At 39.2% G+C, this 14,849-nt stretch overlaps 3 protein-coding genes across 3 annotated transcripts; 2 read left to right on the top strand and 1 right to left on the bottom strand.

Annotated features, from left to right (window-relative positions):
* Nucleotides 1-4,925: 4,925 nt before the first annotated feature.
* LOC149399868 (uncharacterized) lies at nucleotides 4,926-7,213 on the top strand. Its single transcript, XM_089610359.1, has 6 exons — nucleotides 4,926-4,965; nucleotides 5,081-5,759; nucleotides 5,817-5,823; nucleotides 5,895-6,282; nucleotides 6,420-7,043; nucleotides 7,125-7,213. Exons 2-6 carry the CDS (start codon nucleotides 5,182-5,184, stop codon nucleotides 7,211-7,213), a joined length of 1,686 nt encoding a protein of 561 aa, XP_089466485.1. The 5' UTR covers nucleotides 4,926-4,965; nucleotides 5,081-5,181.
* A 1,208-nt stretch (nucleotides 7,214-8,421) lies between these two features.
* On the bottom strand, nucleotides 8,422-10,839 carry LOC149399867 (uncharacterized). Its single transcript, XM_089610358.1, has 3 exons — nucleotides 9,578-10,839; nucleotides 9,180-9,443; nucleotides 8,422-9,091 (listed from the first exon to the last, which is right to left on the bottom strand). The coding sequence occupies exons 1-3, from the start codon at nucleotides 10,837-10,839 to the stop codon at nucleotides 8,422-8,424; spliced, it is 2,196 nt and encodes a 731-aa protein (XP_089466484.1).
* Nucleotides 10,840-11,986: 1,147 nt separating this feature from the next.
* LOC149399866 (putative F-box/LRR-repeat protein At4g13960) lies at nucleotides 11,987-14,398 on the top strand. The gene is made up of 3 exons (XM_089610955.1): nucleotides 11,987-13,358; nucleotides 13,482-13,688; nucleotides 13,991-14,398. The coding sequence occupies exons 1-3, from the start codon at nucleotides 12,087-12,089 to the stop codon at nucleotides 14,243-14,245; spliced, it is 1,734 nt and encodes a 577-aa protein (XP_089467081.1). The 5' UTR covers nucleotides 11,987-12,086; the 3' UTR covers nucleotides 14,246-14,398.
* Nucleotides 14,399-14,849: the final 451 nt, after the last annotated feature.

Genomic DNA, 14,849 nt, shown 5'->3' with positions numbered 1-14,849 from the left:
AGTATACTCATTGACCTTACATTCTCGTCAAGGCTTCGAGAATGAGTAGTTTTATTTATGTAATTTTTACATGTTTAGTTACTAAAATACATCCAGCTAATCACGTGCATCAGTGGGTTTAATAAGCAGCAATGCTTCAACATATGTTGGCGCGTTAATCCTCTTGTTAATATATATGATAAAGATGATTATCTTCATTGTAGTGTCCCAATAAATAACGAGATTCGTTAGTAAGCAGTTAATCTATAAAAAGGTACTGAAATTATAGTCTAGTTACCTATTTATTTATATTAATAGTCAACATTAGACATTGTGTTCCCAAAAATACCATTTAAAAAATAAATAAAAAAATCTCAAATGAGCTTCAGATCCTCTCTTTTCAAATTCAAACACCACGACCATAACCACCTATGACAAACCCAGACCGAGAGCGACCTGAACCAGAACCTCAGGGCAGTGTTCCTAATGCTGTGCTCTCCTACTGTGTCGCTTAAAGCCATGAAGAGTTCCGGTGAAGCCTCGGCTGCTGGAATTTAACTTTTGGGAGGAGACATTGCAGGATTCCACGGCGGTGGTGGCGAGATCTCACCCGGTACTCCTTGAATTGGCGACCGTTGGAAGACTAATTTTGGTCGAGAAGAGTGTCTTTCCCTAAAAACGTTAGCAAAAACAAGTATATGTTTAGGACAAAAATGCAAAATAGGATATTTATTTGAATACGTTGGGTTTTCCTCTGACATCGTATTTCAATTCATTGTTGGGCTTTTCTCGGACGCCGTATTATTGAAAATGAGAGGGAAATCATTACATTCGTGAGCCTTAGAGCATCTTTAATGGTTTATTGTTTAACAATTTTATGAATTTGCTTGTAAATATGAAAAGTGCTTAGCTAGTTTTTTTTTTTTTTTAGTAGGAGCACTATCGGCCAAGATTACATGATATATTAGCAGTGCAAAGCGCAGGTGGCACTATCGGCCAAGATTACATAGTAGGTGACACTATTGGTCAAGATTACATACTTATTAGAATAAATCCTAGGGGGTATGCATTTCTGCATCCCATGGAGGCTTGAACCCATGACCTCTCCGTCGAGGTGTGTGTGGGATTACCGTTAGACCAAGCTAGCTACCACGAAAAGTGCTTAGCTAGTTGCTTAATTGTTAAGCCGTTTTTTGGATTAACACTTACGGACACGTGACGTGAGCGGACTTGGCCACGTGTATTCGTAATAAAAAATCATTATTATTCTTTAAATTCCTTAATTATAGGATCTGGATTGTATGAATTCAAAATAAATTGAAACAAAAAAAAAAAAAGAACCGAAGAGGGAACACTGGACGTGGAGCACCACGTCATCAGCTTCAGCGTCGTGGGTGGGGATCACAAACTGAACAACGACCGATTGATATTCGTTTCTGTTTTTTATTTAAAAAATATACAGTAAATAATCGGTACTAATCGTTAATAATTGTTTCTGCTATTTTTCTTTTAAGTAATATTCGGTAATAATCGTTAATAATCGTTTCTGGTGTTTTTCTTTTTAAGTAATAATCGTTAATAATCGTTTCTGGTGTTTTTCTTTTTAAGTAATAATCGTTAATAATTTTGTGCATTCTCAGGTTTTTAATTTTGCAATTTTGATTTGTTTTAAATTTGCTCTATGCAGTTTTTTTTTATTGTTTCTTTCCGAGAGTAGATTAAAAAAATAAATTAATAGTTGCTTAAATTAAGGAATTAGTTACAAGATTATTTTTTTCTTTTTTTATTTGTTAATTATATCACTTATATATGGTGGAAGTTATTTAGGGGTAAGGAAGTCTTTTTCCAGTGGTAATAACTTCGCCTGGCTAATAAACATAAATTAACTAAACGGTGACTAAAATGCAATATTAAGTTTAAAAATGGCTAAAAATGGCTATACTATGACCGGCCAAAAAAAGAGAGAGAGAAAAATAAGGTAACAAAATATTGTTTTTTTTCCATAATTATCTGTATTGCAGTCTTTAGAAATCTTTCTCTGAATTAAACACCTGCTACTCGAGAACACTTAAACAGGTTTTTTCTTCGTTTTCTTGTTACATGAGTTCTCGGCCATTTGTTTTCGAAGCCATTTTTTCTTACTCATTGAAACGGTCAAAGTTATCATTTCATAAAATGCAATTAAGTCTTTAATTTTCGGTAAATATCGTTGTTTTGGAATGGTTTAGTATCATTGTGTGTTCTTGCAATCTTTATTAGTGCATTATCGAAGTTTTAGAGTGTATTTATTCTGGAATGAACACTTTGTTGGTAATGAAAAAGTCTTGTGGTGGTTGGAGAAATAATTTTTATTTATTTATACAGTAATATAGTTCAATTAAAAATTTCAATATTCATATTTTTTAGTTTATTATCGTGGTCACAGATTTATTCAATAAGTTCTGAAAATGAATGAATATATTTGTACAGTTTACAACATATTAATTAACTATGATTTTGATTAGAATTACCTGGAAATAGTACAACAGAGACGAACGAGTGTTTCTGAAACATTAATATTAGTATTTTTCAAACCAATTTCGATGTGTGTTCTAAAAAGATTTTTCAGACAACTTATTTGATTAAATCTGTAATTTTACCATCTCTTTGAGCAAAAAATTATTCTTAAATTTTGATTTTGTAAATGAAAGAGTAGGTTTATTTTATGTGTTTTTGTTGGAAGATAAAAAAGAAACATCAAGCTTCCTCGCCTTTTTGTGAGCAAAGCGACACTTCAAATTATGATTTACCTGATGCTTTAAATTATCTTTTCACATGTTAGAAGATCAGAGGAATAGCGAGGTCCTGTGATACTGAACTCGTATATTTATAATACTAGCAAGGACTTTACTAAAAAAAACTCGAGAAATATCTGGATAGATTTTCAAGTGATAAAGCTTCTTTAGACATCGAGATAGGCCTCCGATGGAAGTGCCTGTAATTTTGTTGATGTTTGAGTTCATTTTCGCGTGATTTTTTGTTTTTGTTTTTATATAAACAAAATGGAAAAACAATTTTATTGTACTGTAAATATAACGACCAAATTCTACTGTAATAGAAACAGTAAAATGAATCCGAATGAATAGTAAATCGGTGCTCTTAAATATGTCAATTCCTCAACTATGAATAAGTTTGGGCTTAAAAACCAAAAACTAAAAGGGAAACTTGATAAACCAAGCTTAGTGTAGCATCTGATTTGAAAACCAAACCATATTTTGGATCCTTTAGATAAACCAAGCGTTTGGCCACCTGAATTGTCCAAATTACCCTTAAGTTAAAATTCCTTTTAAAATCTATCCTTTATTTGTCTCCACTCCCAAATCACACGTGCCTTTCTCTTTTCAATTCAAAAACATAAAAAAAAAAAAAAAAAAAAAAACCGCTCAGCCCCAAATTCCCTTTCTCTTCACTTCTCCCGGTCGCTCAGCCCGTCCCGCCCCAAATCCATCGCCCTCTTCTCTTCTCTTCTCCCCGTCGGTCCAGCCCTACTCGTCATCTCGGTCGTTCGTCGCCAGTCCAGCATCCTCGCGAACCAACAGAGCCCTCCAGCCGAGTCGCGAACCAACCGAGCCCTCTCTCGCGAACCAACCGAGCCCTCCTCGCCAGTCCAGACGAGTCGCGAACCAGACGAAAATGGTGAGTTTGTTTTGAGTCCCATTGTTTTAGGGTTTGTTAATGGTTTCATAATTATTTAGATGACATTATTTCAAAATCTGCGATTATGACTTGTTAGGGTTGTTTAGAATATGTTTCGAAGATTTTGGGTTTGAGGGTTTGAAGTTTATGAAAATGATATTTTTGGTGATTAAGATTGTTTTGATATGAAATATTGGGTATTATCGGTGTGAAAGTTTGGGATGTAGTTTTGATTAGAGATTTCGGATTTTTTGGCTATAAAGTTTTCGATCTTTCAAGTTTGCTTTGTTTATGTAATGGATTTATTTTTTGTAAACGATTTCAGAGTTTTCATGTGTCCCATTGTTTTGAGTTTGTTTTGAGTTTTCGATGAATTTTTGGTGAATAAGATTGTTTTGATATGAAATATTGGGTATTATCGGTTTGAAAGTTTGGGATGTAGTTTTGATTAGAGATTTCGGATTTTTTCAATTAGGTTATGTAAATGATTTCAGAGTTTTTAGTTATTTTGTGTAAAGGATTTCAGAGTTTTCAGTTAGTTTATGTAAAAGATTTCAGAGTTTTCAGTTATTTTTTGTAAATGATTTCAGAGTTTTCAGTTATGTTTTTTTATGGATTTCAGAGTTTTCAGTTATGTTTTGTAATGGATTTCATTTAGTTTTCAGTTATTTTTTGTAATGGATTTCATAGTTTTCAGTTAGTTTATGTAATAAATTTCAGAGTTTTCAGTTAGGTTATGTAATAAATTTCAGAGTTTTCAGTTATCTTTTGTAAATGATTTCAGAGTTTTCAGTTAATTTTTTTTATGGATTTTTGAGTTTTCAGTTATTTTTTGTAATGGATTTCATAGTTTTCATTTAGTTTATGTAATGAATTTCAGAGTTTTCAGTTAGGTTATCTAAAGGATTTCAGAGTTTTCAGTTATCTTTTGTAAATGAGTTCAGAGTTTTCAGTTAATTTTTTTTATGAATTTCAGAGTTTTCAGTTATTTTTTGTAATGGATTTCAGAGTTTTCAGTTATGTTTTGTAATGGATTTCAGAGTTTTCAGCTAGTTTATATAATGATTTTCAAAGTTTTCAGTTAGTTTATGTAAAGGACTTCAGAGTTTGCAGTTATCTTTTTTTTATGGATTTCAGAGTTTTCAGTTAGTTTATGTACAGGATTTCAGAGTTTTCAGTAAGTTTTCTGTGATTGATTCTTTATTTCGAACTTTTCTCATTTTTTTGTAGGCACCGAAGTATGAATTGTTAGTTCCCATCTGTAAGGAGTACAGTGGTCAAATAAGTTTCAGAGGCAGCGGGTTCTTGAAGGTAATAAGCACACGATTTATGGTATTCGGATTACATGCTAGGTTGAAGGACACACAATTTAGTTGGATCGATTCCCCTTCCGTTACGGGTTTCAACTTTAATGGTGTGATTATAGACCAACTTCTCCAACGACGCATCCAGCAAAGATGTCAGGATGCAATTTACTTTGGTATCGGTAAGAATCCTATCCGTTTCGGAAGAAACGAGTTTGGTTTGATGACCGGACTAAAGTTTAGTACGCTTCCATCAACGGAAGAATTCAAGAAGCACCTTTCAAGCAACCGTCTGTTGAAGACGTATTTTCCTGACCCCGAACACGTTGATGACAACGACAAAAAACTTCACAAGGCACCGTCTGTTGCTGATTTAGAGGCAGCTTTTAACACGTGCACGAACAAAGAAGACTTGTACAAGCTCGGACTGTGTTTGATTGTGGAAGGCATCATACGAGGAAAGGATAGTTGGCAAGGTATTTGGGAGGAGTTGTTGAGTATGGTTGATGAGCTCCCATACTTTATGGCGTTTCCTTGGGGCCACGTTAGTTGGGCTGCCACTCTCGAGGGGTTGCTAGCGACGGACCCGAAACACCTGCGTAGCTTATACGAGAATCGAGGTAAGAAGCAGAAGAAGGTTCAAGACGCAAAGTATGCGGTCCAAGGGTTTCTCCCTGCGGTTCAATTTTGGGCGTACGAGGCCATAGAGTTTGTCGGTGTAGAGTATGGCAAGAAATTGAGCGAGAATAGCATTCCGAGAATGCTCAAATGGGTGAGCATGAAACAAGCAAGACAGAAGGGGTTCACAAAAAAGTTAATCTGACAAAGCGTATGTTTTCTAACTTTTTTTCTTCGGAGATTTTATGTACATTTTCAGCTTCATTTTGACGTTTTACAACTATTATGTATGATTAATTTCGAAGTTTTGTTTTATAGGTGGAGGCAACACCGACGCTTGAGCCTACCGATGGTGAGAAGAAGTATCTCTCCATACTCGAGAGACACCCATCTAGTATACCAGAATATCCGGGTTACAGTTCTGTTGTAGCGCACAAGAAGTCTGCGTACGTGAACGAAGAGGGCGTTGGCCCACCACCTGGAGATGGGAAGTTTTCAATGCTAGAACGGCGTTTGACCGATGTGGAGCATAATGTTAAGAAAATGTGTAGGGAGCAGAAGCGCATGAGGAAGCAAATCATGAGGTGGCAAAAAGACACGACTGAGAAACTCAATTATTTGGTAAGTGTCGTCCCGGGAAGCGCTACACAGGAAGAGAGGTATCCACCGGAGCAGTATCCACGGCGGAGGTCACCATCTCCACATGGTAATCTGTCTCAACTGTGTATTTCGTAGTTTTTAATTGTATTTTGTTACTGGTTTTGGAGTTTTATGGCTTTTGTTATATACTGTTTCGAAGATTAGTTATTAATTCTTGGTGTTTTGTTATATAATTTTGGGCAGTGGAGAATGATGAAGGTTTATTTTTTGACCCTGACGAAGCTGTCAATATTCATGACGAAACTTTGGACCCTCCGGATGATGATGATATCGGTAATGGTGAAGAAGAAGATGGTGATGAAGACGCCGATGAAGATGATGACAACGATGGAGATGATGGTGAGGACGATGAAGATGAAGACGATGACAACGATGGAGATGATGACAAGGAAGACGATGACGGTGATGACGATGAAGATGAAGACGAAGGGATGGAAAGTACCATGGCAGCCCCCGAGACGGCAAGCACAGTGGCTGCCCCCGAGACGGAAACCACCGTGGCAGCCCCCGAGATGGCAAGCACAGTGGCAGCCCCCGAGACGGCATCCACCGTGGCAGCCCCCGTTGACGACGACGACGACTTCGTCAACCCTCCGGCGAAAGAGACGGCGAGAACTGTGGCAGCCCCCGAGACGGCATCCACCGTGGCAGCCCCCGTTGACGACGACGACGACTTCGTCAACCCTCCGGCGAAAGAGACGGCGAGAACTGTGGCAGCCCCCAAGACGGGAACCTCTGTGGCAGCCCCCGATGACGACGACGACGACTTCGTCAACCCTCCGGCGAAAGAATCTGTCCGCGTCTATGGTAAGTTCTCAATTTTCAAACTGTTTTGCCTATATTTCATGGTTTATGTGCTTTTTAATTATTTTATGTTGAATTGTGTAGTTTCGAAGAGAAAGAGCAAGCGGCCCATAAAGCATGATGATTACACTTCGTTGAACACAGCCAAACTTAAAAGCCTGAAAAGGGGGTGATGAAAATTACTTTGATACTGTCATAGACTAGTTTTTTGGATGAAAATTGGGTTTGTAATGTTTCTTGATAATTACTTTGGTAGTTTTGGAGGGGGTCCCTTTGGAGACTAGTTTTTTGGATGATATTTTGGTTTGTAACCCGAAATGTCTGAAATCAAGCACATAAACTAACTGAAATGTCTGAAATCAAGCACATAAACTAACTGAAAACTCCGAAATCAAACACATAAAATAACTGAAATGTCTGAAATCAAGCAAATAAACTAACTGAAAACTCCGAAATCAAACACATAAAATAACTGAAATGTCTGAAATCAAGCACATAAACTAACTGAAAACTCCGAAATCAAACACATAAAATAATTGAAATTTCTTAAATTAAGCACATACACTAACTGAAAACTCCGAAATCAAACACATAAAATAACTGAAATGTCTGAAATCAAGCACATAAACTAACTGAAAACTCCGAAATCAAACACATAAAATAACTGAAATGTCTGAAATCAAGCACATACACTAACTGAAAACTCCGAAATCAAACACATAAAATAACTGAAATGTCTGAAATCAAGCACATAAACTAACTGAAAACTCCGAAATCAAACACATAAAATAACTGAAATGTCTGAAATCAAGCACATACACTAACTGAAAACTCCGAAATCAAACACATAAAATAACTGAAATGTCTGAAATCAAGCACATAAACTAACTGAAAACTCCGAAATCAAACACATAAAATAACTGAAATGTCTGAAATCAAGCACATACACTAACTGAAAACTCCGAAATCAAACACATAAAATAACTGAAATGTCTGAAATCAAGCACATACACTAACTGAAAACTCCGAAATCAAACACATAAAATAACTGAAATGTCTGAAATTAATCAACTGAAATATCTGAAATCCATTATAAAAATTAGCTGAAAACTCTGAAATCCATTATAAAAATTAGCTGAAAACTCTGAAATCAAACACATAAAATAACTGAAATGTCTGAAATCAAGCACATAAAATAACTGAAAACTCCGAAATCAAACACATAAAATAACTGAAATGTCTGAAATCAAGCAAATAAACTAACTGAAAACTCCGAAATCAAACACATAAAATAACTTAAATGTCTGAAATCCATTACAAAAATTAGCTGAAAACTCTGAAATCAAACACATAAAATAACTTAAATGTCTGAAATCCAATACTACTGACGAAAAGTACACGACTTCCTATTATGTCCTCTACCTCCACAAATACTACATTTGCGCTGAACAACAATGACTTCACCTTGAGACGGCAAACGTTTGATCTTGCGCCGTCCTCCTTTGCTCTTCTTCTTCGGCCGACCGGCGGGGTTTTTCGCAACAGGTACCTTGACCTCCATATTCAACAGCTCTTCTGGAGCATTCCACTCGTGTTCTGGACCACAAGGGTACACAGCATCCATGTACGCTGCTCTCCAACTTTCTACTCGATAGAAAGGGTGACACAATGAATACACATCGATGTTACTCTTTGTTGCGACACACGTCGCATGCATGCAAGGGAGACCAAGAAGTTGAAACAACCCGCATGTGCATTCTTTTGTCAACATGTTTACCGTGCCATCCTCGTCTCCATCAAGTACTAAGAACTCATGTTGCGTAACCCCCGAATATTGCAAATGGCGACCCTTTTGAACTTGAAGTCGTAAGTCCTCATCAAATTTTGGACTCAGTTTGGTCTTCGCATTTCCAGATTTTTCTCTTCGCTTAAAGAACCATTCTTGAAGAGTAAATCGAATGCATTCCACCATGCTACAAATTGGGAATGTTCTATCGTCCTTTATCCTCTTGTTGAAGCTTTCCGCGTAGTTACTCGTCAATAAATTGTACCTGTTGTTAAAATATTCGAAGTCGCATTGTAAATCTAAGAAACAAACCAAAATCTTCGAAATAAAGTACTACCTGCTTGTGAACTTACCTTTTTCCAGGAAAGTACAACCGAGCAAACCTTTCAATTCCAATGTCTTCCAGATATTTAGCAAGGTTTGGATCTTTACGCCTTAGCTTCTCGAATTGAGCATGGAAAACAGATTTTCTCCAAGCATAACATGCGCCATACATCTCTGGGCCACAAACATCGGTTTTGAACACATGAGCAACATTCATACTTAGATGCTGGTAGCAGATCTCGTGATAACACTCTGGATACACAACCGGTATAGCATGAAGGATACTCGCGTGCCTAAAACAAAGCGTTTGAAACATAAATATTAGATCAACTAAAATATTCGAAATGTACTTCTCAGAAAACCTAAAATCTCTTAAATAACATTCCAAAATTGTCGAAACAAAACTAAAATCTTCGAAATTAAGTACCTGTCTGATATGAAACAAAGATCTGGCGGGGAACCGATGGTCTCTCTCAGTTTCCAAAGGAAGTAGGTCCAAGAGTGATTATTTTCGGTGTCTACAACAGAAAATGCAAGTGGAAACAATTGGTCATTTGCATCTAATGCAATCGCCGATAATATCTGCCCTCCGTACTTTGTCTTCAAGAAACTACCATCGATACATATCACAGGTCGACATGATGCAAATCCCCGTATACAAGCTCCAAGGGCCCAAAAACAGTACCGAAATCGACTGCCGGAGTCAAGAACAAGGTCAGTAACCGAACCTGGATTTTTTTGTTCTAATGCGTAGAAGTAAGCAGGTAACCGCTTGTATGACTCGTCAAGTGTACCCCTTATGTACCCAATTGCCGTCTCCTTGCATCTCCAAGCCTTCTCGTAACTCAAATTTATCCCATACTCCTTTCGTACATCTTCTATGATGTTCCTTGGTGTATATGATGTCGATTGAAGACTATACTTATGCTTGATAACATGTCCTACAATCCATGGTGCAGCTTGAAGTTGGCCACTAGCAGGGGCATCAATCGAACAAGTATGTGTAGAAACATACACACTCACTTCGAACATATCACTGTTTGGTAGTTTATTCCCTCTCAATTTCCAAGTACAATCACCAGCTTTGCACTTGACTACCCACCGACTCCTGCTTGTTTCGAAGACCCTATACTGAAAGCTCTTTCTCATTGCAAGCATGGCAACTTTAGTTTTCAAATCAAACTTATTATCAAAAATTTGCCCAACACATATGTCCGAAGAACTGCCAGTGGATGAAGGCGTACTTACATTTTCCTCCGAATCGGGAATTGAAACATGTGCATCCCATAATTTTGACTTCTTATGAGGCGTCGCCGATACTGGCTCTGACATGGGAATATCATTATCATTCATAACCGGATCATCCTCACAATAGAATCCGCTTGCATCAAAATCTTCGTCATCATCGCCATCTTCATCTTCCTCATCATCATCATCCTTACCTTCCTCATCACCCTCTTCATCGCATGGCGCCTGAAAATCATTCACCTCGACGCTAATACCTAAGCATGCTACCTGAGAATTTGGGGTTGGTGAAACTGCCCTGCTTGGAGTTGTATCAAGAGCTGCATCAACAATGTTTCTTTTCACGGGGGTTACGCATAAGGAAATCCTCAGCTTGGATTGACCAGAATTCTCTAACATAAATGCCGTCACACTAGCGTCCGATGCCAAAATGAGAGGAGGCATTGGTCTTCCAGCCCAAACATACGCAGCTTCAAGTTTCAAATCGTATAACGACTCGTCGACACAAAAAGCTTCGTACATAGCGATTAATAGCTCCGCCCGAGATATGTCTTTCGCGAGTGCACAGAGTTCGAATCGCGATTCATTAGTATATTCCCATTTTGTACCTTTGTTCACCCAAGTACCATCAAATAAACAACATATATTAACGTTTGAACCTGTTAAGAAGTTAAAAAGTATACATTAGAAGTCAAATCTGTACAGGTTAAAAAGTTCGAAATGAAATCGAAATAACAGCTATAAACTTCGAAATTACAGACAACAATTTCGAACTTTTTCTGGATCCAACATGACGAACTCAAACTCTTTTTCTCAGTAAATCAAACATCTAAAATATCATCGAATTAGGGATCGAAACTTACCCATTTTTCTTCTCTCAACTGTTTAACTACATAGAAGGCCCAAAAAATTTGAGTTTAAACGAAATCTTTTCTGGGAATCGAAATCTTCGAAATGAAATCGAAATAACAACTATAAACTTCGAAATTACAGACAACAATTTCGGACTTTTTTCTGGATCCAACATGACGAACTCAAACTCTTTTTTTCAGGAAATCAAACAAATCTCTTACAAAACATCATCGAATTAGGGATCGAAACTTACCCATATATCTTCGGGTTTGCCGTGCGTTGGGGTTTGCGACGAGCGTGGAGATGGGCGTGCTTGGCTGTGGGCTCGGCTGGTTCGCGACTCGGCTGGAGGGCTCTGTTGGTTCGCGAGATTGCTGGACTGGCGACGACGGCTAGGGCTCTGAGTGGCGACGATGGCTGCGGGCTAGGGCTCTGAGTGGCTCTGAGGATGGTTTCTTTTTTTCTTTTTTTTTTTTAAAGGGAAATGTGCTTGGCTGTGGGTTGCACGTTTTTTTTTCTTTTGTTTTGGTTTCTGAATTGAAAAAGACAACTGGAGTGAGTGAATGATTGATTTTGAAAAAAAAATTCATTTAAGGGTAATTTTGACATTTTACATGGTGATATGCTTGGTTTTCCTAAGGGAACCAAAATATGGTTTGGTTTTCAAATCACATACTACACTAAGCTTGCTTTATCAAGTTTCCCAACTAAAACCCAAAATCAATTTCAACACCTACTTGGTCAAAAGAAAGAGGGTTTTCAAATAAATATTCAAGGCATTATTTTTACTTTCTTTGCCGCAGGAAAGCGCCGCAAAAGGAGAAGGAGAGAAGGAAGAGATGGGTAGCAACAGCGATGACCGGCTATGTGATCTCCCTGAAGATGTCATCCACAAAATCATGTCGTTTCTGTCTCCCCTCGAAATCGCGCGCTTACGCGTCCTCTCGAAACGACTGTCGTCGCTGTGGCTCTCCGTGCCCAACCTAACACTGGATTGCACCGACCCGGACTGGCTCCACCACCAGGACGCCTTCTTCACCCACGCGCGCACCACCCTCCTCCGCCGGCGCGCGGACCCCACTCTCCGGAGCCTGAGCCTCCGCTTCTTCACCGACGCGGAAACCAGCCACGACGACGACGACGATTGGGTGGCGGCGCCGCTGATGGAGTTGGCCTCCGATCTCGCTGTGGCCGACCTCTCCGTACACCTCAAAATCCACCGCCGGCCGAGGATATCGATGGCCACGTATTGGGGGTTGGAGTTCTCTTCGCCGTGGCTGGGCTCTGTGAAGCTGACCGGCGTCGTCTTGCCCATCAGAGAGTTCCTCGTGACTTGCCCTCTCCTCCGCCACTTCCACCTCCACTCCTGCGGCAGCGGCTACGACCAGACCGCCATCCGATTCTCACGCGCCGCCAAGCTCGTCGAGAGCGTCTCGGTCATCAAATGCTGGGATATCGAGAGCATCAGCGTCGACCACGACAGCCCCGCGGGTCTCCTAGAGTTCTTGTACGTCGGCGGTGACGAGTACGAAGGGGCCAGAGTAGACGTCTTCAACGCCGCGTCGCAGGAGTCTCTGAAGGTGTTGGAGATGAGCCGGTCGAGGATAGTGACCGGAGATTGGGTCCGGGAACAAGTCTCGAAGCTCGTCTCGCTCGAGAAGCTGGGTTTGAGGTCCTGCCACGAACTTCGGAGCGTATTTATAGGCAACCCTAAGCTCAAGCACTTGGTGCTGGAAGGCACCGAGGGGTCGCGCGAGGTGGTGGTCCAAGTGGCGGTCCCGGGGCTCGAATCATTGTCGCTCAAGTGTGGGTGGCATGAACTGAAGATCGACATGGACACGTGTAGGAGCCTCAGAAGGGTGGAGATCGTGGAAGCGGTCGCGGGGACGCCGGGGATGATCGAGGCACTGATCTCAAACCCTTTTCTCGAGAGCCTCACGCTCCGAAATTTCGACTTCGACGGAAGCTTGGTTTCCTCGCAGAGATGTCACCGTACTCTCACGAACGCCGAGCTTCCCGCCGCGATGGTCGCTAAGGAAGAACTCTGGGATCTTCTCTGTGCTTTTGGTCAATGCAACACTCTCACTTTAGCACTTGGGACGTACCTGCAGGTACGTACATCATCATAGCAAATCCTTTAAAAGTAGTGCAAAAAAAAAAAAATGAGAATCGTTTTGCATAATATACTTTAAAGACCAATTGCCCCTAAAAACATGCTTGTGTTTTGTTTAAAGGAGGAGAAATGTATGTACCCAGAGATCTCGAGAGAGGCGTTGAATCCTCCGCTAGATGAAGTCAAGGAACTTAACATAACAAATCTACTCGAACCAGAAGATAGTGACAGAATGGTTGAATTGGTGGACAGTTTGCTTTGGCTCTCTCCTCGTCTTCACACTCTCTCCATCATCGATGATATGTGCAGAACCATCTTCAGGATTAAGGTTTGTTTACGATTTCTCTTTTTTTGTTCATCAGCAATATAACACTCTTTGTTGATCTATGGTTGATTAGTATATACAATATGTCCCTCGTTTGGTGTCGTCTAATCACGTTAGAATCACGTTTATTACGTTTTTATTGGTCGAGTTCTCGATTTCCCATTGACTATGGTTAGCCTCTACATTCGCTTCTCTATCAAGAGCCTTTACCCTCACGGTCTCACCTAGAATTCTAACAATACTTGATACATAATATATTATTTGATGATTATTACATATAATTTAATACACTTTTAATTTTGCAGTTTCATCGCGACAGCACTCAGCAGGATGATTTTGAACGGAAATGTTGCTCAAGCGCTCTGGTGAAATGTTGGAGACATGAATTGACTGAAGTTGTGATAGAGAATTTTGAGGATTACTATGACCAAGAAAGACTGCACAAATATGTTGTGGAAAATGTCAACATCAAAGTTACTATGGCTTTCCCTGAAAACGTAAACAAAAAGGAATTCAGGTATAGGTACTTGTCGGAAATGCAAGATAAGATATTTATTTGAATTTGTTGGGTTTTGTCTCCGATGCCGTTTCAATTAAAATGAGGGAGAAATCAGTAGTATACTCATTGACCTTACATTCTCGTCAAGGCCTCGAGAATAAGTAGTTTTATTTATGTAATTATTACATGTTTAGTTACTAAAATACATCTAGCTAATCACGTGCATCAGTGCGTTTAATAAGCAATGCAATGCTTCAACATATGGTGGCACGTTAATCCTCTTGTTAATATATATGATAAAGATGATTATCTTCATTGTAGTGTCCCAATAAATAACGAGATTCGTTAGTAATCAGTTAATCTATAAAAAGGTACTGAAATTATAGTCTAGTTATCTATTTATTTAAAATAATAGTCAACATTAGACATTGTGTTCCCAAAAATACCATTTAAAAAATAAATAAAAAATCTCAAATTAGCTTCAGATCCTCTCTTTTCAAATTCAAACACCACGACCATAACCACCTATGACAAACCCAGCTCCGAGCCATGGCTGTACTTGCCGCCGAGAGCCACCTGAACCGGAACCTCAGGGCAGTGTTCCTAATGCTGTGCTCTCCTACTGTGTCGCTTAAAGCCACGAAGAGTTCCGGTGAAGCCTCGGC

The sequence above is a fragment of the Urtica dioica genome, chromosome 4 (genome assembly GCF_054948205.1).
Source record: "Urtica dioica subsp. dioica isolate 48M chromosome 4, U.dioica_male_clone48M_v1_H2, whole genome shotgun sequence".
NCBI classification, from domain to species: Eukaryota; Viridiplantae; Streptophyta; class Magnoliopsida; order Rosales; family Urticaceae; genus Urtica; species Urtica dioica.
Note: the sequence above shows the minus strand (reverse complement) of the source record. Positions and strands in the feature narration are given on the sequence as shown.

Coding starts and splice junctions, on each gene's coding strand:
- LOC149399866 (XM_089610955.1), top strand. CDS start 12,087: ATGGGTAGCAACAGCGATGACCGGCTATGTGATCTCCCTGAAGATGTC. Junction 13,359..13,481: donor CACTTGGGACGTACCTGCAG/GTACGTACATCA, acceptor TTTTGTTTAAAG/GAGGAGAAATGTATGTACCC. Junction 13,689..13,990: donor GAACCATCTTCAGGATTAAG/GTTTGTTTACGA, acceptor TTAATTTTGCAG/TTTCATCGCGACAGCACTCA.
- LOC149399868 (XM_089610359.1), top strand. CDS start 5,182: ATGACCGGACTAAAGTTTAGTACGCTTCCATCAACGGAAGAATTCAAG. Junction 6,283..6,419: donor GAGGTCACCATCTCCACATG/GTAATCTGTCTC, acceptor AATTTTGGGCAG/TGGAGAATGATGAAGGTTTA. Junction 7,044..7,124: donor AGAATCTGTCCGCGTCTATG/GTAAGTTCTCAA, acceptor TGAATTGTGTAG/TTTCGAAGAGAAAGAGCAAG.
- LOC149399867 (XM_089610358.1), bottom strand. CDS start 10,839: ATGCCTCCTCTCATTTTGGCATCGGACGCTAGTGTGACGGCATTTATG. Junction 9,444..9,577: donor CTTTGTTTCATATCAGACAG/GTACTTAATTTC, acceptor GCTTTGTTTTAG/GCACGCGAGTATCCTTCATG. Junction 9,092..9,179: donor TTGTACTTTCCTGGAAAAAG/GTAAGTTCACAA, acceptor TTTTAACAACAG/GTACAATTTATTGACGAGTA.